The sequence below is a fragment of the Vigna radiata genome, chromosome 1, assembly GCF_000741045.1.
Source record: "Vigna radiata var. radiata cultivar VC1973A chromosome 1, Vradiata_ver6, whole genome shotgun sequence".
NCBI classification, from domain to species: Eukaryota; Viridiplantae; Streptophyta; class Magnoliopsida; order Fabales; family Fabaceae; genus Vigna; species Vigna radiata.
In genome coordinates this window covers 663,282-686,037 of record NC_028351.1, presented here as the reverse complement: position 1 = coordinate 686,037, position 22,756 = coordinate 663,282, and the positions used below count along the sequence as shown (strand labels likewise).

At 33.3% G+C, this 22,756-nt stretch overlaps 1 protein-coding gene across 2 annotated transcripts in view; it reads left to right on the top strand.

Moving 5' to 3' along the window:
- The window catches only part of LOC106769632 (nuclear pore complex protein GP210), a 28,747-nt gene that overhangs the window by 2,231 nt on the left and 3,760 nt on the right, over positions 1–22,756 (top strand). For both annotated transcript variants that reach the window (XM_014655344.2, XM_014655336.2), the window contains exons 3-27: positions 44–210; positions 315–531; positions 1,629–1,975; positions 2,585–2,767; positions 2,981–3,110; positions 3,198–3,346; positions 4,652–4,763; positions 4,849–5,435; positions 5,533–5,656; positions 5,736–6,010; positions 7,459–7,566; positions 7,774–7,836; positions 8,688–8,879; positions 9,726–9,785; positions 11,907–11,975; positions 12,217–12,363; positions 12,463–12,582; positions 13,133–13,252; positions 16,989–17,144; positions 17,229–17,291; positions 17,719–17,846; positions 18,246–18,657; positions 19,762–19,864; positions 19,952–20,064; positions 20,789–20,860. In XM_014655344.2, coding sequence (XP_014510830.1) covers positions 44–210; positions 315–531; positions 1,629–1,975; positions 2,585–2,767; positions 2,981–3,110; positions 3,198–3,346; positions 4,652–4,763; positions 4,849–5,435; positions 5,533–5,656; positions 5,736–6,010; positions 7,459–7,566; positions 7,774–7,836; positions 8,688–8,879; positions 9,726–9,785; positions 11,907–11,975; positions 12,217–12,363; positions 12,463–12,582; positions 13,133–13,252; positions 16,989–17,144; positions 17,229–17,291; positions 17,719–17,846; positions 18,246–18,657; positions 19,762–19,864; positions 19,952–20,064; positions 20,789–20,860 — 4,217 coding nt within the window. The remainder of the gene's footprint in view (positions 1–43; positions 211–314; positions 532–1,628; positions 1,976–2,584; positions 2,768–2,980; positions 3,111–3,197; positions 3,347–4,651; positions 4,764–4,848; positions 5,436–5,532; positions 5,657–5,735; positions 6,011–7,458; positions 7,567–7,773; positions 7,837–8,687; positions 8,880–9,725; positions 9,786–11,906; positions 11,976–12,216; positions 12,364–12,462; positions 12,583–13,132; positions 13,253–16,988; positions 17,145–17,228; positions 17,292–17,718; positions 17,847–18,245; positions 18,658–19,761; positions 19,865–19,951; positions 20,065–20,788; positions 20,861–22,756) is intronic.

Sequence of the window (22,756 nt, the reverse complement as noted above, 5' to 3'; positions counted from 1 at the left end):
GTCATAAGATTGGAAATATTTATTGAATTCCCTTGTGCTGCAGAAAACGTATTTTCTTCATTAGTTGGCTTACAGTTTATGTGGAGCCTTATGCCTGAAGCCAATGGATTACCTCATCACCTTGTTAATGTTCCACTAAAGGATTCTCCCCTTAGTGATTGTGGGGGATTATGTGGCGACTTAGATATACAAATAAAGCTTGAAGACAATGTAAGACTGCTACTGGCTGGTTTAAACAGGTTAAGTCATTGTGTTATTATAATAATGCATGTTTAATGTGTATCCTACTTTTTTTTCCTGGTCCTGTTTTGCAGGGTGTATTTTCAGATCTTTTTGTAGTGAAGGGAATTGAGATTGGTCATGAGATTGTGTCAGTGCGTTTGCTTGAGCCACAGTTAAAGAATTTAGCTGATGAGATTGTTCTTACTGTTGCTGAAGCTATGTCCCTTGATCCTCCTTCACCAGTTCTTGTACTTGTTGGTGCTGTCATTCCCTACACCCTTAAAGTCATCCGTGGAAATGTTCCTGAAGGTTTTCTTAAGTTGTTTATTTTTCATTCAAATCTAAGTGCAAGCTGTTTAGAATTGTAAATCTGATATCTATGTCATTATGCTGTCAAATTGCAGAATTGGTAGTTAAGATTACTAATGCAATTGGTCATCCATAGATGGGGAATCCTCATTTTTCTATATTTTGGGAGAATTTTTGCCCTCCTTGTTTGTTTTCTTTTAACAAAATCTTCTAATTTTCAGTCCTCCTTAAAATTACGCTCCAACGTATTTTCTAAAGCAAAATTTGTAGTGTTAATGTTTTGTTTGGACTGTATTTCAGTCTATTTAGTACCATTGAAAGATTACAGTACAGCAAAGGTGTATAGGTCTCATAAGTTCCATTTCTCTGACAGGTGTGTTCTGGGCCACAAGATTTTTAAATCAAAGAATGATCTGTTCCTTCATCTGTAGGCAGCTTAGAAGCTACTGATTAGATTATTTCGATTTTATGTAGAATCGTGGATCTCTCTCATTGTTTTGGATCAGTACTATATGTCTAAGTTGGAAGTTGTTTTTTCTATTAGGTTTAGTGGTTTGGGCAGTAGGAAGGAGAGAATGATGTTTCAAAATTGCCTTTTTTTTTGTGAGTAGATATTTGGATATTTGTCTTGGTAACTTTTCAGTAATCATTTTCTGATTAGCTGTAAAGAAAATATTAGATTACGTTTTATTTTATGGGATCTTTTATTTGTTTTTTTTTTTTTTTAATTATTAAGAGGAAATCAAACATTTTTGTTTTTTAATTATCAACAAATGCCGACAAAACAAGAGAGCCAAGAGGAATTTCCTTGACTTTTTACACTATACAAATTTCTTTTATGTTTTTGTTCTTTTCAAATACCTTCATAATTTGGTCTCTTTGGTGGAAAATAGATATGTTCTTGTTAGAAATCTCACATTGATTGGTGATATTGCAAAATTGTAAGACATAAGTTGATACAAACCTCAAGTTACTACTAGGTAGTTTTGTAAGATTGAGTTAAACTTATAATTCATTTTCTAGACTTATAATTCTGCTCTGATGTTTGTCAGCATATTATCAAAATTCTTACTTATATTTTGCTTTGGCATTTGCAGTGGTTACTTTACCCTCACCACATCACCAATGGTCTGTCTCAAATGCTTCGGTTGCTCAGGTCGACTCAAAAACAGGGTTAGCATACGCATGGAACTTGGGCATGACAGCTGTTATTGTTGAAGATACTAGGATTGCTGGCCATGAACAAGTATCTTCATTGAATGTGGTCCTACCATCTTCTCTATGTTTGTATATGTCACCTTTATCTAGTTCTGGTGATCCAGTGGAAGGAGTAAAATCTAACCCTCTGATGACCCGTTGGTATGTTGTATCTGGCCATCAATATCTTATCCAGATAAAGGTTTTTGCACAGGATCATCCTGCACAAGAAATTTATATTACAGAGGTAGATTTCATGATTCTACTTTCATAGCCTATCATCAATGGTAAAACATATTTACGTTGGCTCCTTTGATTTTCAAGGACATTTTTTTAATGTATCTGATGGGACTCTTATCTATATAATAAATTTACTATTGTGTCCTCTCTTTCAGAAAATGAAAGAAGTTAAAAGGAAATTCTTGTACAAAAGAAAAGGGATACTATACATTGTTTTATTATCAGCACAACTTTTCCTTGATTGAATTGCAATTCTGTTTTATGATCCCAAAGTTGTGAGATCTTATCTAATGATCTGTACGGAAGAGGACAGACACAAATGAAAGTGGCTATTGTGCATTATGCATGATATAGATATAAAACCTTTTCCTATCAGCCCAAGGTTGTGGTAAATGATTATACACCAGGCCGGTGCCAAATAAAGTACATCTCTAATGTTGCTGTGACATTTTTGTTTTTGATATTTTCCATGTACATTGCCAGTCTTCTGTCTTCTGTTATATTTGTGAGCAATACGTTTCTGTTGGAACTTCCCATTTATAATCATTGTGTTTTCTCTTATATGAATTGCTTTTGTTTCTATCAATAATTTTCAACATTTATCTTTGCATTGCAGAATGATGATGTTAAGGTTTATGATAATGATTCTGATCAATACTGGAAAACATTTTTTGTTTCAAATGATATTGCTGTTAAACACGGCTGGCGGAATTCTAAAATCTTGGAGGCTTATTCACCAGGACTTGGAAAATTGACAGCTTCTTTGAGCTACCCTGGTGGGGCTGATGACAAAAAGGAGGTGACTGTCGTTTCATAGAAGCCTTATAAGCATATTTTTCTGTAGTTCATCCCTCAATTATTTTTTTCTTTTAGTTGTTGCACCATATGTTGCTTTTTGGTCATTTCATTCTTCTTTTTTTGGGGTTCGAGAGAGGCTATTTGTTTCCTGGCTTAGGAAGGTCCTAGTACTTTTTCAGGACCAAGTTCTCATTTATTAGTTAAAATATTGCAGATTATCAAAGCTGTGCAAGAAATAATGGTTTGTGATAAAGTAAAGTTCACCTTGGACAATGATAGTGGAATAATCTTATTACCATGGTCAACTGGTGTTTATCAGGAGGTGGAGTTAAAGGCTACAGGAGGTTGGAATCCAACATCTTATCCAATCTGAAGTAGCAAGCTTATTCTTGATATTTATTTCTATACTCATTCATCCTTTTGTGATGTAGGTTGTGCAAAAACTGTGAGTGACTTCAGATGGCTATCTTCAGACTCGTCCACAGTATCTGTAACAGCTTTTGGTGTTGTCCAGGCAATAAAACCTGGTAAAGCTACTATCAAAGTGTTATCTGTATATGATTCACTAAATTATGATGAGGTAATGCTATTAAGGAAAATATATACTTTTATTTATTCATTCCAAATGTCTAGTAAATTTGATCATATTTGGTTCCCTAAGTCCAATCCTGTTCTTGGGTTATATGCTATGGTATTTGAATTTAAGAATGTTGTTTGGTTAAAGAATAGTAAAGTGGTATGTGGTATAAGCATATTAGTTGGACATGTGTATGCTTTACTGAAATTTTCACTTGTACTGCCCCTACTTTATTAGTGATTGTGTCCCATTACACTTTGATTTGCACCATCAATTAAGATTTTCCTACTTTCTGTTTAAATGTTGATTTATTTGAGTTTATTTTGTTTCTTTATCTTTTCCTATCTTAATAAGATATAACTCAGTTATTTTGGGGACAGATTATATCCATCATAATTTAGGATTTTCAGTTATTATGTCTATGTATCTTATTTAAGAGCAGTAGCTCTTCTATGAATAATATCAGAAACAATTTTTCTGATATGGTTTCAGCACTCTAAAATCTTTGGAAGCCTTGTGTAATCTCTTACGCAAAACCACATCCTTTTTTTTTTCTTTCGTTGTATTCACCTAATCAGCCTGCATTGCTCCAACACCACAACCTTTCTTTATTCCATTGTATTCCTTCTAGGTCAGCATTGCCATGGGTCAAACCTAAAAAATGTCTGATACTCTGAAAACTTTATCCACTACAGTGTTCTAAAATTAAGGAGGTTGCTGGGCACCATTGGAAGCCTAGTGAACTAATCTTCCCTTCATTTATTGAATAATGTTGAAATGTTTGTGTTTTCATGAAGAGGGTATCCCCTTATGAGGGTTTTCTTTAACAGAAAGGAAATGAATGGAGAATGTGAAGATACATTAATTTCTGTTAGCATACTATAGTTGATAGTTGATCATAGTTGACTTTTTTCAAGTCAGTCTTGAATTTTGTACAGCAGTGTATTCTTTACTATAGTTTTCTTTCTTTTATGTACAGTTGTAAGTTTCTGTCAGTATTAACAGAAACCTGACTCTTATAATTAGCTATCAGGTACATATTTCAAACTGTTCTAAGATCAATAAAACATTTTCTTTCATTGTTCATATTCTCTCTTTTCTCTCGGCTCGGCTCATGTTTTCTAAGAATTTCTAATGACAGTGTCGTATAAATTATTCTAATAGATGTTTTCTGTTGGATTCTCTTTGTGCTATTTGTTTGTTTTCTATCAATGCATAATGTATTCACATTTTTTTCTTGAATTTACTTTGGAATTCTATACAATTTATACATTATTTTTTATTTTTGTAATTTTATTTTTCCTATAGGTCCTTGTTGAAGTCTCCATTCCTTCTTCTATGGTTGTGCTTCACAATTTTCCTGTAGAGACCGTTGTTGGATCATATCTTAAAGTTGCTGTGACAATGAAAGCAGCAAATGGTGATGCAATATTTGAGGTTATTGTAAAGTTTCTTTTCCAATTTTAAGCTATTCATTTTTGCTCATGTTGTTGTATCATCTGCAGGTTCCTTTTTCTATGTATGTGATGCCTTTAATTCATTGATAAAGTGGAAATCTGGAAGTGAGTCTTTTGTAATTGTCAATGCAACTCAGGAGTTGTTATACTTGAAAACTGAGCCAAATACTCAGCTCCGATCATCAGTCAATGGTTCTCCCTGTTCCTGGACGTATGTTTTTGCTTCTCATCCTGGTCAAGCTGTGATCCAGGCCATTTTTTCCAAAGAAGATCACCACTACAGTCATAGTCCTGTTGGACTAAAAGCATCCTTACGCATTGTGGCATATCTACCCCTTATTGTACGTCAGGCAGGTGATGGAAACCAATTTGGTGGTTACTGGATTGATTTGGCTCAAGCAGAAAATGACAAGCAGTCACATGGTTTAGAGGAATTATATCTTGTACCTGGCACAAGTTTAGACATAGCACTTGTTGGTGGTCCTGAACAATGGGACAAAGGTGTGGATTTCATTGAAACTGTGGAAGTTTTGGATGAAGCCAATGCTCTAGCTGAAGATGGAGTTCTTGTGCAACGTGTATCTGATAGCTTCAGGAATTTGTATGGAGTTTTATGTCAAAAACTGGGAACCTTTGTAAGTTTCAGTGATTATTTCTTGGTTGAAAGTATCCTAGACTTAAGAAGCCATAGAAGTTGGAAAATATTAACCTTTGTGGTTTTAAATGACTCAGAAACTTCATTTCAAACGTGGGAATTTGGTTGGGGATGACCATCCTCTGCCTTCAGTGGCTGAAGTTTGGTTGTCTGTGATGTGTACCATTCCTTCTTCTATTGTACTTATAGCTGATGAACCAGGTATACATTTTTTCAGAGTTAAAGTCATTGGCAACAAAATTCTTCAGATTTCTACCCTCAACTGAGTTGTGTTTTTCAGTGAATGAATGCAGAATAATTAAAGCAGCAGCTCAAGCTGAACGTAGTTCAGGTAGACTTCACGATGCCCCTGTTATTGTGGCAAATGGGCGCACTATTCGTGTATCTGCAGTTGGTATCAATGATTTGGGAGAGGCTTATGCAAATTCATCTTCTCTCAATTTGAGGTGGGAACTTAGCAGTTGTGAGGGACTGGCCTACTGGGATTATGGTTTTAATATAGTGAAGTCTAACAGTTGGGAGATATTTCTGGCCTTGCAAAATGAATCAGGCTTGGTACTGAAAGATTCTTATTAATTTTTTCATTTTCTTTGTAGTTTGGCTTTACTGCTGCATTTGACAACGCCTGGTAATTTTGCAAGCAGAGTTGCTTGTGAAAATTTGCTGTCCCAAAAACTAGTTTATAATGGTCTGAGTTCAAATATGTTGTTTTTTCAGATTTAGAAAGAATAATATTTTTCTTCTATATTTCAATAATGAGACCATTGGACCAATAAAAATATGAGCGTGCTGATTATTTTAGAAAATATAGAGAGCTAGTTCTAAGGAAACAATTTTTTGTGATTATGGAATTGTTTTTAAATGCATAATCCTAGTAGTGATGACAATATATAGCTGTAATAGACGATGACATTATAGCAGGTACAAAATAAAAAAAACATTGTAAAATATATAATGAGCTGCATGGCTTTGACACTCCCTCTCAAGCTGGTGTTCTGCATTCCCAGTTTGGATATATAATTCTTTCAAAATTAATACAGTTCAGTCCTTTGGTGAGTGTGTATGCAAGTTGATTTCAAGTAGACACATATGGGGTACAAGTCAAACCACTGTCTAGTTTTTCCTTGATGAAGTGTTGATAAGATAGGAAAAATGATTTTAAAAAGCTTGCTCATTGTAGCTTCATCAGTGCCAAGAGGTTCATTTACATTAAAATCGATAAAGTATAGCGCATTTCATCCCTCAAGGAGTTGTGTGCATTTTATAAAATTAGAGGGAAAATCTGTAATTTATTGGAGATGAATGTAATTTACTTTTTTCTTTAAGCTTCGGTTTTTGAAATTCAGAAATTTGTCATATACCAACTTTTGGAATTGCAAGCACAGTCATCTTTCTAAAGCATTGCTAGTTTTGTCTAAATAATTCTTCTCCATGAATGATCGGATTTACAAATAAACAACCTCTTGTGGTGATTGCTTCCAGCTTTTGTCCCCTTCCTGATAAACAGTCCTTTATTTCTGTAGTAATGTAGTTCTATCTGTCTAGTCTTCTATAATTAACTCTCGACACAAGGTATTGATGGGAACATATGCTTTGGTCACTCTTAAATTTGAATTAGTTATTGTGTAAGGTAACATATTAGAGGTACTAGAATGTCATTCTTTGACTCTTACCTAGGATCCAAAGGATCTATGCTGGTGATACTATAATTACCTTACCAGTTTGTGATATTTCTTGGCTGGTGTAAATTAATATGATAATCTATGCTGAAATATCAGTTTGGTTGAGCGAACTCAAATCTTCCATTTTTCACCAACTGCTTGGATGATTCTTAAAGTCATGCTATTAAATAGTTTTGTATGCAGGGTGATACTTTAAACAAGTTTTCAAGGGTCTTTGATGATTTAATATCATGCTGTATAGCATTCATGCATGTGATGAACTTTTTATACTTGTTATAATATGTGGACGACTAATGTGATATTAAATGCTGTGTTTCTTAGTGCACTGTTCGTGCTACTGTTACTGGCTTTGCTGATATCTTGGGAGATGATACATTTCACGGGTTTACTGAAACAGAAAATGTTCTGACAGATGCAATTCATTTACAGGTAACAATTTTCTTAAAATTATTTTTCTTCAATATGAAACTGGTGTTTTTTACTTTCCATGATTAAAATCTTAGTATCTGAGTTTCATAATCAATTCTGCATCTTCTCCCTGTATTCTGTTCTGTATAATGGGATTTTGTAGCATATTTATTTTTGTTGTTACTCTGTCTTAAGTTGTCTTATCTTTGTATTGGTGCTACAATGCAGCTTGTTTCTACCCTTAGGGTTGATCCAGAGTACAAATTGATATATTTCAATCCTGATGCAAAGGTAACAATCACCATTTATTTAACTAGATATTTTATCTGGTGACCACAGCTTGGGTCCAGAATTATTTAACTGTTTGCGCTTTGAATTTGCATTGGTTGTACACTGGGTTTTTCCTTTTACTTTTGTTTAGAAGATAGATAGATTATGTATTTAGCCTAGGTTAAGGCAGTCCTGTTGGGGCAACATTTTATCAGATTATGTTCTGGTTGACTGCAATTTTTATATAGTATCATAAACACATGGAACTTTTCGAAATTTGGCCTAGGCCTTTGAACTACATATTATCAGTCAGTCCTGTGGAAAAAACATAAATGATTGCCTACTTTTAAATATATTTTTCCTTTCTTAGAATGTGAGTTTGGGTCTAACTCAACCTCAAAAGGTAGCTCATGAGGTGAGGGTTCCACACCCCTCACGCTGAAGGAAGGAGATCTTGAGTGTGAACTTTATTAGACATCTTTGGGTGGTTTGTTAACTAGGGGACTGGTGGGCTCGATGATAACCATAACCATTAGGAAAGACTCTGGTACTATTTTAGAATTTGGTTCAAGCTGAACTCAATACCAAAAGCTAGGTCATGAATCAGGGTCATCCCCCAGTTATACACACTATTTGGCTGTCTTGTAGGATCTATAACAACATTCAAGGGTGTTTATTTGCCTGTTAGCTCAGCTACTAACATTGTTCAGTGTTCATCTCAAGGTTACTTCTCACTCCCAATGCAGGGGTTATGGTCGAACTTGCTTTTGCCACCCATCTTTTTGATACAAACATGTCTTACATAATGCTTTTTGTTCAAGAAATTAACTATTACTGCATTTTAATTGTTTTATTATCATTTATGACTGCAGGTAAATCTGACTATTGTTGGTGGGAGCTGTTTCTTGGAAGCTGTTACAAATGATTCTCAAGTTGTACAAGTTATTCAACCACCATCTGGATTTGAATGCCTACAATTGATTTTGTCCCCTAAAGGATTAGGGACAGCTAATCTGAATATATATGATATTGGGCTAAATCCTCCACAAAGTGCTTCTGCACTTGTAAGCTATGTCTTTCCTCAATTCAGGAATTCTTGAAATTTTAAGGAGAATGCTTGGTTTAATATCCCTGTATCAGTTTTATGATCGATCATAGGATTTTGGAAATGTGTTGATATCAACCCTTGTCTGTTTGAATTATTAATGTGCAACGATGCACTCCTCTTTCTGCTTTTAGGACTCTTATATTTTACTAGTAGCAAGCCACAAACTTGTGTTTTTTGTCACTTGAACAAAATGAAAATCAGATCTCGTAGTGTAACACATTTCCTTCATTCTTACTAGAAATATGAAATATCATTTCTCTTTCATACTTATTATCGTAGTGTAACACATTTCCTTCATTCTTACTAGCAATATGGAATATCATTTCTCTTTCATACTTATTATTTAGCTTAGGAAAACATTATAATTGCATATTGGCTCATGTTTGTGATTTTGTAATTCTGCATTTACTCTACTATATAGATTAAGGATCTGCTCTTTGGGCGACCAAAAATAAAAATAAAAAAAAATTATGCCCATATATCTAACTCGGATCTCCATTTTGTGAGTAAGCAGATAGTTGGGAAAGATATTTTTTTTTTTGGGAAATAATGGCTTTTTAAAGCAAATTATGAAAGTTGGAAACAATGTCTATTTTCCATAAGCTTTTGACTCTAAACATTCATTAAAGCTGATGATCTTGGGAGGGAAATTTATTAAGGACAAAAGTTTTCAGCTGCTAGTATCAATAGGATTTCAAATTTTCTTCCTAGTGCGTTGTACTGCATCACAGTTTGGTCTTGTCATTTGATGATTAGATGATGTCATTTTATGTTAAATGCTTATAGAAGTTAAATATTTCAGGTTCAAGTTGCAGATATAGAGTGGATCAAGATCATATCAGGAAAAGTGATTAGCCTGATGGTATGTCTTTTCTAAAACGTTGTTGATTTTTTCGGGTCATAAAACGTTGTTGTCTTTTCTATAAATGGTTAATGCATTGATACGAATCCCACAAAATGGTTTCACTTAAAAATTTGAAGTAAAGATCAAAATAAAGCTGAATAACACCTTTAAAGCCTTCTATCTAGTCTGATCTTATTTACATTAAATTTTATTATGGGCTGTACAAATCATAATTGAACGATTCTGATTGATATGCACCGTTCTCCAACCATAATAAAATGTATATTTGAATTTATTCCACCACTTTCTGATAAGCCTTTTAAAGTGTATGTTAGGAAAAAAGTTAAAAATTAGAAGTTATAGAACAGTTGTCAGGGGTTGGACGGTTTATGGGTGGTTAGAGGAGGTTAGAGGGAGTTATTTCGTTTAGTATGCTTGTCTTTTAAGGGGGAAGCGCTTCCTTCTACAGGGGTGGGCTTTTGATTGTTGTTTCAAAACAGGTGCTAACCGTGTGAAGGGAACACTTCCCTTGGACGTTGTTGAATGTTTTTAAACTTATAATCCTGTAAATCTATCTATGTAATTGTTGGATGTTTAATTTGAGTGTTACTGCAGTATTAATCCTATAATTTGAATTCTTGATCTCAAGAATTCCTAACACTTTCCATATCAAATCATTATTCTTGTTGGGAAAGGAAGATATATAGAAATGAGTCACACATTGGTTGGACAAGAAAAAAATGTTATTAGGGTATTTAAGCTTGGAGTGTACAAAACCTACGTATATTATAATTTGACTATATTTCTAATCAATGTAGGATTCCTAACACACCTTATGTTAAAGACTTAAAATCTTGAACATAGGACTAGACATTTGTAAGTTATTTGATAGTGGGATGCGCAATAGGCTTAGAAAATCTTGTTAGGGTAGGCTATGATATACTGTTTTAGAAAATGAGTTTTAGGCCCAACTCATCCTCAAAAAAGGAGTTTGCGAGGTGAGATTTGCACCCACTTATATACTATCATTTTGTCATATCTCTTCTTGATGTGAGATCTTCAACACATCTCTCCTGCCGAGATTTGGACATCTTGAGCGTTTAGGATAAGCTTTGATACCATCTTACAACATGGATTTATTCCTATTATAACCATACAAAATCGGCTTGATGTGCTCTCACTTATATACTATAATTCACTTTTTTTAGATGATATGATGTCTCCAACAGTATCAACACAAGCCCAATCCCACAAGAATAATAGCTACACTTCCGCATTTGAAGATTTGATGTACTTTATTCTAGTCCTTAGCACTATTCCACACGGAATTAACCTCATTATACGTAAAAATGAATTCCATTATGATAGATATGGTTTTGTATACAAAAGGAGGAAAACAGACAGTTGAAACAGTCAGAAGTTATAACTCTAACAGACTTATATAAGTCTGTTACGGGCTTAGGTGTTTTTTTAGTCTGTTCTGTTTTAGGAAATTGTTGGGAAGGGTTGAGAGAAGGTCTCTCAAAATACCACATTGGTATCTCTTGTAAACATATGTTGTGTTCTTGGTCATTCTTCCTGTCACATTGATAGGAAAATAGCCTGTAATCAATACAGAAGTATATCAGTTCTATCACATTACTTTCTTGACTAAATTCAAATGAGAACACAATCTGTCTTGCAACATACCTGGGATACTTAAAATGTAAAGTTCGGGTGTTGAAGAAATGGAGTCCTTTTAATGTTTAATTGGAAGAGGTTAAAACTTTATCCTAAGGAATTGTAAATGCTGCCACTTCTATGTTTGGAAACCTTATTTATTGCATTCCCTTTCACTAGTAATATGGAATTTTCTTTCTCAGGAGTTTCCATTTGAGAAAATACATAGTCTAGCATGAGTTTTATTTTAAAAAAGAAAAAATTAAGCTCTCTAAAATAGCAGTATTCTTTTTAATTATCTCAAGTTGGTGAGATATGTCACACTTTAAATTCCAAGGTGTTTTTGCTCTTTGCTTCAACATGTGTATAATGAGCTGGCATGTTGCCTTTTGCGCTTGCTTTGTCATTTTTAAATTTGTAAGTCGATATATGTCCACAGAATAATTTTTCCTTCATGATATGGTATTATGATCTTTACAGGAAGGGAGTTTGCAAACTATTGACTTATTGGCTGGTAGTACTGGCGGAAATAGTTTTGATGCTTCTCAGGTTTGAATAGTTTTTCCTATTTAGTTTTAGGAGCCACACTCCAGTTTCTTGTGCTTGTTCCGCATTAATATGGTCTCTTCTGACATAGTTGTTACTATACTGCCTTGAATATGCTCATTGAGACTGATATCTTTTACATTTTCTTGGTCATTTTGAATTTCCATAGTGGTTTTTTTATTATTTATTTTTTATATAAATTTTTTTGAGTGGCAATTTTGTTGATTTGGAAACTGTTACACAGTTTGTTTACATGAATCTTCATGTACACATTGAAGATAATATAATTGAGCTGGTGGATACTGACGATTTCTCAAGTCTTGTTGGTGGACATGTTAATGCACCAAGTTTTAAAATAAAAGGGAGACATCTTGGAATTACAACCCTTTATGTAAGTCTATGGTCAACCTCTTTTATGATCTTTTTCTCAGTAAAAATTCTTTAGACTTTTGAAAACTCTACAAGCTTATTTGTTATTTATTGAAACCAGGTCAGTGCTGTACAACATTTGGGACACGTAGTACAAAGTCAAGCTATTAAGGTGGAAGTTTATGCAGCCCCAAGAATACACCCTGACAATATTTTCCTACTACCTGGTGCATCGTATGTGGTATGTTCCAAACTACAGGTGTTGTTTTTCATTGCTTAATTTGAAAGAATGTGAACTTTGAAAGAGGCACATACTAAAAATTCTCTTGGAATGTTTTTTATTGAGTTAGAAATGCCAAAGTTGACATTGTTTTCTTTTTGCAAAAGAACTGCTCACAATTTGCTTAATATATCAAGATTTACATGGTTAATTTTCGGTTCAAGATTTGTGTATTGACTAAGTTAATTGCACTATGTTTTTCCAATCAGTCACGTACTGTGTATTATTTGTCTAGATTTGCTTATTTGAATCTAGTCTATAATCATTTAAGGAGCCTATAGTACCTTGTTCATGAGCAAGTCAGGAAAAGCCAAGTGAAGTAATTCGGCTTTTGCTCCTGTGTCTCTTTTCCATACCTTTCTATTATCTACATGTTTTAACATTCTCTTTTTTTCAATTGTTTATCTTTGCATTTTGGTGCATTGAATATTGGTCTGATGTGAAGTTTGCACCATTGTTTTCTCCCATTTTCTTGCTTTGATGAAATAATGTGATTATGTTCTCTGCATAGCTTACCATGGAAGGAGGCCCAACTCTCGGGGTTCGTGTTGAGTATGGAATTGAAAATGATAAAATTGCAACTATTGATAGATATTCTGGACGACTCTCAGCAAGTTCTATTGGGAACACTGTAAGATGTGAAATCCTGTTCAGACTTATTATTATTCCTTATTTTGTTTAGCTATTTTTTTCTTTCTAATATGTTATCTGTAGAAAAATATTCTCTTATGGAATTGATACCAATAACAGAGGATACAAATTATATTTATGAAGACAAATCTGCAATAGTTGAGGAAACTAAATCACGCATAACCGAAAACAAATCTCCCACAGATAAGGAAACAGAATCATAGAGATATTTCTAAAAAGTAAATCTGATCTGATTCAGTTTTGTACCCTTTAACTTGATCCTACAAATCTAGATGGATATAACATTCTTATCTTATCCATATCTCCATAATTTATTTTGAATCATAAAATTCTAATATTCCCAATTAGTCGACATTATCTAATATAGACATTCATGCATATGCTTCTTGTTGGAGATCTTGAATAGGTTAGAGATAGGACCAAATTATAGTATATAAGGGGAGACAAACCTCATCTTACTGAGCTGGTTATGTAGGGTTGAGTTAGGCTTAAGTCTACCTTAATGACTGTTAGTGGAAAACGGTAAGTACACCGATTGCACGGAGCAAGTAATAAATATCGTTTTCTCCACAGAGACTTGTTCAACACATGATAGCTCTCACAATTCACAACTCAATTAGACAACAAAGGTCACAAAGACACAAAGAAACTCTTTTTGTATTTTTATCAAACATTTGGTGTGCAACAAGAATTTAACATAGAGTATTGTCAAGATTAGATTTCATCCACTTCATTCTTATACATTCAAAAATCTCTCAGTTCTAATTTCATGTTAAAATCAACTCACATGTATACTCAAATCCTATTTCTAGTGACCTTGAACCTATGATAACTCATCAAGTTCCAATTCCTTGAATCCTCAACAAGCGACCATGCATTATGTTCAAAAGTCTTAAGATTACTAATGATTCATGTTCTATCCCCAGAAATACAAGTTTCATTAGGTACTTAATTTCAGTTCTAGGTTCAAAAGACATTTTCCAACATCTTAAGAACCATAAATCAAGCCACGAGTGATCTAGCCACAACAAGCATTAAGAATAAAAATCAAATACTAACTTAGAAATGAAAAAGCATATGTATTAACATCACAAAATACACAAGATTCAGTTTATTACATTTAATCTCAACAAATAGGTTTAGCTCTCCATGACAGAGAACCTAGGTCATACAAATTTTAGAGATAGGGAAGAAATTAGAACCAAACTTTCCCAAGATTCTTAGCAGTTGTTCCATGCTCCAATTGTGGCTTCTCTTCAAATCAACATCTCCAATTCGTATATCCTCTCTCTCATCAAACTCTAAAGGGGCATAACACCATGGGTTAAGATTGAAGACCCAAGAAGGGGTGGGAGAGCTTCCTAGCACCTTAAACAACCTCCAAGGATCTTTTTCAGTCGCTCTAGGTGGAGAGAAATAGTGAGAGGAAGAGAATTCCCCAAAACCTCGAGGAAAGCATGAATAAATACCCACTTTTGACATGTTAAGTGCCATCAGTTAAAACACGAAAGGGGCTCTCTATCAAACCGTTGCTTAGCGCAAGTTCTTCCGCACTAACTGGTGCTCAATGCCACTTTTCCACCGCTTAGAGCTACCTGTGCAAGGGCTGGTGGCGCTCAGTTCCAGGCAGTTTGGCAATAACACTATAATTGAAGTACTGGGTGTGATCCCAATGGTGTCCAATGTGGGTATTTGTTTCAAATTGATTTTTTCTTATCCAAAACATGCTTCCTTAAGTTCTTGTTTGTTTTTCTCCACTAAAATTGTTCCTTATTCATTTATTTCACACACTTAAACAAAGATATTAAAGGTAAAACAAACACAAAACCATTAAAATACAAAACAATACAAAACACACTAAATTTGACTATAAAACAAAATACAAGCTAGGAATAAGTTGATTTATTTATGACAATAGTCACACAAAAATAGGAAAAAATAGATGTTATCAACGACATGGTTTAATACAACTACAGAAGGTAGATATTTACTTTGGCTGAATAGTGTTTTGTTTGTGGCCATGTTTCTACTACTGATAACTTGCTGATGTCACACAAGTTTTTTCTATTACAAACTACATGCTAGACATCATCACTATTAACCTTGGTATCCCCTCGAGATTGACACCCTAACATTCAACAATCATATATTAGCACATGAAAAGCGCTGTATAAAGGGAAGAATAAACATATACATGGAGGACCAAATCAAACTCATACTAAAAAAGAAACAATTACTGTCCCACAAAGGATACACCCAAACAAAATGAAAAATCAGAGAGTTGATATGATACCAGTTACAAAAAAAATAAAAAAATATTAACAGGCAGAAAGATACTTGTTGGAAGTCTTATATCGACTAGAGATAAAATTAATTTAGAATATATAAGTGGGTACAAATCTCACCCTATAAACTGATTTTGTGGGATTGAGTTAGGTTTAAAGTCCACTTCTTAACAACACTAAAACACTTAAAGTAAGTTTTGCTACCCTCTATTTTGTAAAAATTAATCAGGTCAAGGCAGTTTTCAACAGCATAATCATAAGCTTATGCTTTGTTAATATTTTATAGACTTTCACGAGAGGGGGTTGGTCAAATGTTAAAAACTATTGATTGGTCCATGCTTTTACATACTAAGATTTATTGGATAGACTTGTTTTAATGGTATTTTAGTGGAAATCAGCCAACGGTGTGCTTTTTGAACACTGGCAATGCATGTTTCCTGGTCAAATTAGTGTTGTTTAGTATTAGGCAATTCTTGGAACTCACTTTCAGTAGATAACATTTCATCTTCTATTTACCCTGGTGATAATCTTTTATTGTATGATTGACCTCGGCACTACCTGTTTAACTCTTAATTAACAGTACAAGTGCCACATGCCCATCACACATTTGTTCAGTTTACTTTAAGTTTGATCCTGACTACGTCTTTGATCAATTTATTTTGAAAGAATCAGTATTTCTCGTATGAAGGTCTGTAGTTCATAAGACAAAATGAGTCAAACTAAAAGAATAACTGATAGTATAGTATATTTTATTCTGTTGAGATATTATTGGAAGTTTCAAATTTTATTCCTATTGGTTTTAATTTTGCATTTCGCGGTATCTTTGTTTTATTACTAGGATATAAATTCCAGTCTCAGGGGAGATTTGTTTCCAAGAATAGGTTGTGCTTTTTACCTAAATTATCCTATCAATTTATGTATATATACTAGAAATAATTAATATAAAAGAAAGAATATTTGTATTCAATTGATTGATTTGAAACAGAATATCAACTTCTATATACAGAGAACTAAAACACTAAAGTAAGAATTACAATCCCTTAAATCTTCTAACAACTACTAACAAGTTCTAACAACTTCTAGTAATACATTTTAGTATTCTACTAACAACTATTGCACTCAATATCCAACCAACAACATTTAATAGTCTACCAACTTTTAGTAATGCATTTAATATACTACTTACAACATATATATCAAATGTATGTAATGAGACTCAATAAGAGAAATTATTTTATTCTAATTCTTTTGATCCTCACATTTACTCTACTTTTAATATTTTTTTCTGGAACGCACAAGCTAATCATTTTATTTTTTATTTCGTATAAAACATATATTTATTCCTTTGACAGTTTGTNTNNTNNNNGTTCTACATAATCATATATGGTTGGTGGAAGATATTTGTCTAATCCAAGATATTATTATTGTCAGACAATTACTGCTAGTGTCTTTGTGAATGGTAATACTGTAATTTGTGAAGCACGGAGTATTTTAAGGGTGGGAATTCCGTCTACTGTCATGTTGCATACGCAGAGTGAACAACTTGGGATTGGCCGAAAATTGCGAATTTATCCGTTATTTCCCGAGGTGACAGTTAAAATCAAGTTTTCATTAATTTATTCATGATTGTATTTCAAATTCTAATATTGACTACCTTTTATGTTCTGTCAGGGTACTCTGTTTTCTTTCTATGAGCTATGTAAAAATTACCAGTGGACCATTGAAGATGAAAAGGTTTGGCTGTCTCTTCAACTTTATCTTTCCATTTCACTGATATAAGTGATTAGAAACAAAGCTTCTTACAGCTCTGCCTGAAGCATATCTTTTCTGTACATATCATGGAGTCAGGTTCATCGAGTTTGAAATTCACCCAATCCAATTCTAAATGGGTACACTAAAAAAAATTCAACCTGACTCGATACACAAAAGTCTATTTAGATTGTGTTGACTAGATTAAAGGGTTGGATATAACTTGCTTTCACCTCTAATCAAGAGCATAGCCTTCCAATTCCCACTCCCACTAAAATAAGCACCTGGATTTAAAACTGTAAATTCAAGAGAGTAATCTGTCTGTCCTTATACTGCTTATCTTTTCAGTCAGGTAATGTCCTCTTTAGTAAATAACACTGTAAGCTAAATAATTTTGTCTTTGTTTCTATAGGTATTGAGCTTTAAGGTGGCAGAGACCTTGCAAGGGGATGGGATCCAGTTTACTACTTCAGCAGGAAGTGAAGTTAATAGTTATTTTGATGACAATAACCTTGGCTTTATTAATGTCTTGTATGGAAGGTATTAAGGAACTTGGCATTTAAGAATAATATTACATAATAAACAATGTTTAGTAGTATTTTACTTTAGCATTTGTGTATACTATAACTTCCTCCAGCTTCCAGTGTATCATATTTGTATGTCTAAATCTTTTTTACTTGTCTTTTACGTAATTATTAGATGTCTGAAGCCAAATAATGGTCTATTATACTTCCAGTTAGCATATTATTGGTACAAGGTCTTTTTAATAGTCCTGTTGGTTTTCCTGTAGTTCTTTTTCTTGTTACTGAAATTAGTTCCTTGTATGAGCAATGTAAAAGTGTACACAGGGTTTGACATTTCAATGAAGAAATGATTATAAACTATTTCAAAAATAGGGTTGAGGAATCTGTGATTCAGTTCTGGATGTTTGTTTTTCAGATCCCCAGGCAAGACCAATGTTGCTGTGTCTTTCTCGTGTGAACTCTCAACTTCTGGGTCAAGGGCACAGTCCATGTTTTACAGTTCATCTTTGTCAGTAACAGTGATTCCTGATCTTCCACTGGCTTTGGGAATCCCCATGACCTGGATTCTTCCTCCCTACTATACAATGACGAACCGTTTGCCTTCATTGTCGGAATCCTATGCACAATATGATAGTCGGAATCGTAGGGGAACCATCACCTATTCTTTACTGAGAAGTTTAGAGAAAAACGATGCTATGCAAAAAGATGCCATATTCATTGACGGGGACAGAATTAAAACTACCAAAAGTAATAATCTTGCTTGTATTCAAGCTAAAGATCGTATTACAGGAAGAATAGAGATTGCTTCTTGTGTCAAGGTTTCTGAGGTATGGAATATCTTTTGCTTACTGTTTATTTGGGCCCACTTATTGGCACTCATGATCAATGTCTCCTAATTCTAATAAAGCTAGAATCATATTTGCAACAAAATGATGACAATAGTGGTAAAAATACTGAAATGTAATTGAACTATGTAAGGAAATAAAGAATTATTTTATTGATAACAATCACACCAAATACATTCTCATCAACCCTTTGTAATAATCAAATCCTTTAAAATAAGGAAATAAAAATATATTGAAATGAATAAAAGATTCTAAAGATATTTTTTCCTAATTGCCATAGAGATATTGAGAATATATTTATCCTAATAATATATTATTTGCAACAAATATCAAAACATTAATATCATGCGTGGTAAGGAATATTTATTGACAGTATTGATAAAGCAGTATTCATAAAAACAACGATAGATCATTTCTTTTGCACAGACAAATTTTCTCACAAATAATATTTTCATTGCACACTTATTACCTAATTGGGTTCGGCTGAGTTTATTAGGTTTAAAATTCATCTACTCATTACTAAACCCTGATTCTAATTTTGTTCTCTAGAAAAAATTCAACTCGATCCACAAAAGTGTAACTGGGTTGGGTTGGATGGATTGGATGTTTGTTGCAACCTGTCTACACCCTTAATTACAGTAGTGAAGTTTAATGGATTGGATTAATTCAGAAAATTCTTAATGGAGCAATCATATATAGAATTATATCCATTGTATTTATATATACATGCTTAGTTTATATATGTGTTTGGACATTGGTGCAAATAGTAAATACAGTCCAAGGTTGATTTTTAATGAATTTTAAAAAGGTAAGTATTCAAAGAGGGAGAGAGAGTAATCTTAAATAGATAGGTTGGAAATCTATTTATTAAACAAGTCATTGATGGATTGGATGTTTTTTAATACTTAGTTAGTGGACCATAAATGGTTTTTTAATCATTTTTTTCTGGTCCATTCATAATGGTTAATCCATAAATCATTGTTGCTCGTCTGCTATCAGCAGAATTACTACTTATTTGTTAACCATGCTAATTGCATTGTTTGGAAATTTTATCCACATGACAAATTTATTCAATATTATAATCAGGTGAGTCAAATTAGAATAGCCAGTAAGGAGGTTCTCCTCAATGTGATTAACCTTGCTGCTGGTGCAGAACTTGATCTTCCAACAAACTTTTATGATGCTTTAGGTATCAATGCCTCCTTGACAGTGAATCGAATACAGGAACTTTTGAACTGAAAAGTAGTAATCTTTTATTGTCTCTTTCATTCAACAGGAAATCCATTCCACGAAGCCTACAATGCTGTGCCTTTTTATGCTGAAACTAACTACCCTGATGTTCTCTATGTAAACAAAACAGCTGATGGAAAAGGCAATGTCCATATCAAGGTTTGTTAATGACTTTTAGTGGAAATAATTTTTTCTTGATTCCGTTGTTCTTATAATTTGGATCAACAAGCTAAATAACAGCTTCCACAATCATAGATTTTTGGAACCATGACTTTTCTTTTTATCTTGAAAAGTGTCCCAAAGGACTTAGGTCTCTGACAAAGCCAATCCTGTATTGTGTTGTCATGATCAGGTTAATTAGTGAACTTTATGCGTTGTGATTCAACTTGAGTGCTTTGTTTGTCTGAGAAAGAAAAGGAAAAGGGAGAAGATAGAAAGTAAGTAGTGAGAAAGAGTATATTTTTAAGGATTGTTTGCTACAATAAAAATATTAAAATATGAAGAGAAAAAAAATGAAATTTCATTAAATAGACAATTATGTTTCTATTAAAAATATTGTTATAAGTAGATATAAGGCCATTTTAGGAAAGATGCAAAACATTGTTTCCTTTTATTTTTTTTCTCACCTATTTCTCTCATGTCAAACTAGGAGAGTTTCTCCTTTCTCACATCTCCCCCCCTTCAATTTCTTTCTCTTCTATTTATCCTAAACAAAACAGAGAACAGAACTTATCAATAAGTGCATTGCTTTAGAACAAACTATATTTGTTTAGAGTCTGCAGATTTTGAGTGTCTGATATTTTTGTTCATTTTATTACCCGTGAGTTTTTGGCTCAGATAAGTAAATTAATAGAATTCTTGTCCTGACTGCTGATGGTTGAAGGCAATTCGGCATGGTAATGTTCTTGTGCGTATATCAATTAGTGAAGATCTGCAGAAATCGGATTATGTGCTGGTAAGTAATAGTTTTGCCCAAAAATCTGCACAAAGTTGTATACTGTTCTATGCACATGTCTTAATCTCCTATTCTGTATGCTAAATTTTAGAACCTATACTTTAACAATATTAGATCAATTTCATTCTGATGCCTGATACACCTAAACTGGCTTATAATTTTGTTCAAGGTGATTTACATTTTCGGTACTGAGTTAATCTTGTAGGTCTTTGTCTCATTTATTAAAATGTCTGTTAATATTGGCTATCTGTTAGCATTTGTTAGTATCCGTTAGTGAGATAGTTAGCTGGGCTGGGATAATTAGAAGAATCAATGCATGTTTCCTGTGAATAGAAGAGGTCGAGAGACCATATTACCTCGATTGTTAGAGAATTGTAGTCTGTGGGCTTTAGAAGGTATGCAGCACCGCAGATCTGCCGTGCTTCTTTGTAATTGAGGTTTATCCTCACTATTTCTTTATAATAAGATTTCTAGTTCTATAGGTCACGTTCCTTCTAGTAAACAAAATCCTAGATTGAACTTCATGATCACTAACCATCTAACACGATCAAGTTAGTTAATATTTCTGCGATAGGCATGCATGTGATACGTTAATTGAAATTGTTAGATCTTTGTAAATACAGAACCGGTGGATATGAATTACACTGATTCTATATTTATGTTATTAACTTAAAATAGAGTAACTGAATATCCTGTATTTATGCTCAATATTTTGTAATCATGTATTCTCCCTTATAAAACATTTCTGCTATGGTCTAAATACATGAAATTCTTCCTATGATCTCTTGTTTCTCTCTCTCTCTCTCTCACACACACACACACACACAATAGAAATCACCATAAAATGAGAATTGGAGAGAATTTTGATCGATAAATGTTGTAACTTTTTCTGTCCATGTAGTGTTTGATATCTCAATAGGTTGCCCGATACTTATGTTCTAGTTTGTTCTTCTCTGTGATAAAATTCCTTCTCTGAAAAACTATTATTATATGTAAGTTTTGAAAAAAAAAATTAACTTTGGTTGGTATTCTGTTATCTTTTTCTGTAAAGTATATTATTGTTTATAATACAAAAGGTGTGCCAAGGTCTAGGTCAGGAGGAGTATAAGGTTAATAAGAATTAGAGTTCAATTTTTGTATTCAGTAATAAAAAAGTGATAGGGAGGATTAGCAGGGTCAGTGAAGAGTTATGAAAAGCAATGGCAGTTTGGCTTTCTCGAATACCAGGAGAGGGAGAGAAGTCTTATGAAATATCTTTCCTGTGTCATATTGATACTACTCGGACAGAGGTTGATATTTTAGTAATAGAGTTGATACTTTACCTTACTTTCTGGCCCAGTTTTATTGAAGTGTCACTTTTATTTTAACTTTTTTTTTTTTTAGAATATTGAAAAACATCAATTAATATCTTGACTGTCTAAAAATAATTTAGAGTATCATGATTAATGTTTTTAAAGACAGTTTTTATTTCTAAGAAAATCTTCCGTGATAGAGGTTGTTTTAGTTTTGAATTCTTTGAAAGTTTTTTAATGAAAGTTTAAGACTTTGAAAAGCAAGTTATTGCTTTTACAGTGACATTTATAAACGAGGAAGGACCTACACCTATGCATAATAACGTGTTGCTTTGCTTGCTATGTCCAACACTTTTGGGCACGACATGTTAGATATGTCTTTCACAGATGTCTGACACACTTCAATTGTGTCACAATGAAAAACTATTTTGTTGTGCTCTGACACCTCTTTTATGTAGCTTGAGCATTTGTAAAGAAAGTGAACCAACATCTGTTCTTGGTTAACACTTCCTAGACATTCCTTATCATAAAGAAATTGGAAAACAAGTTATATTATAAATAGTGCAAATCTCATTTTTGGGTTTGTTTCTATAAGCCTTAACTA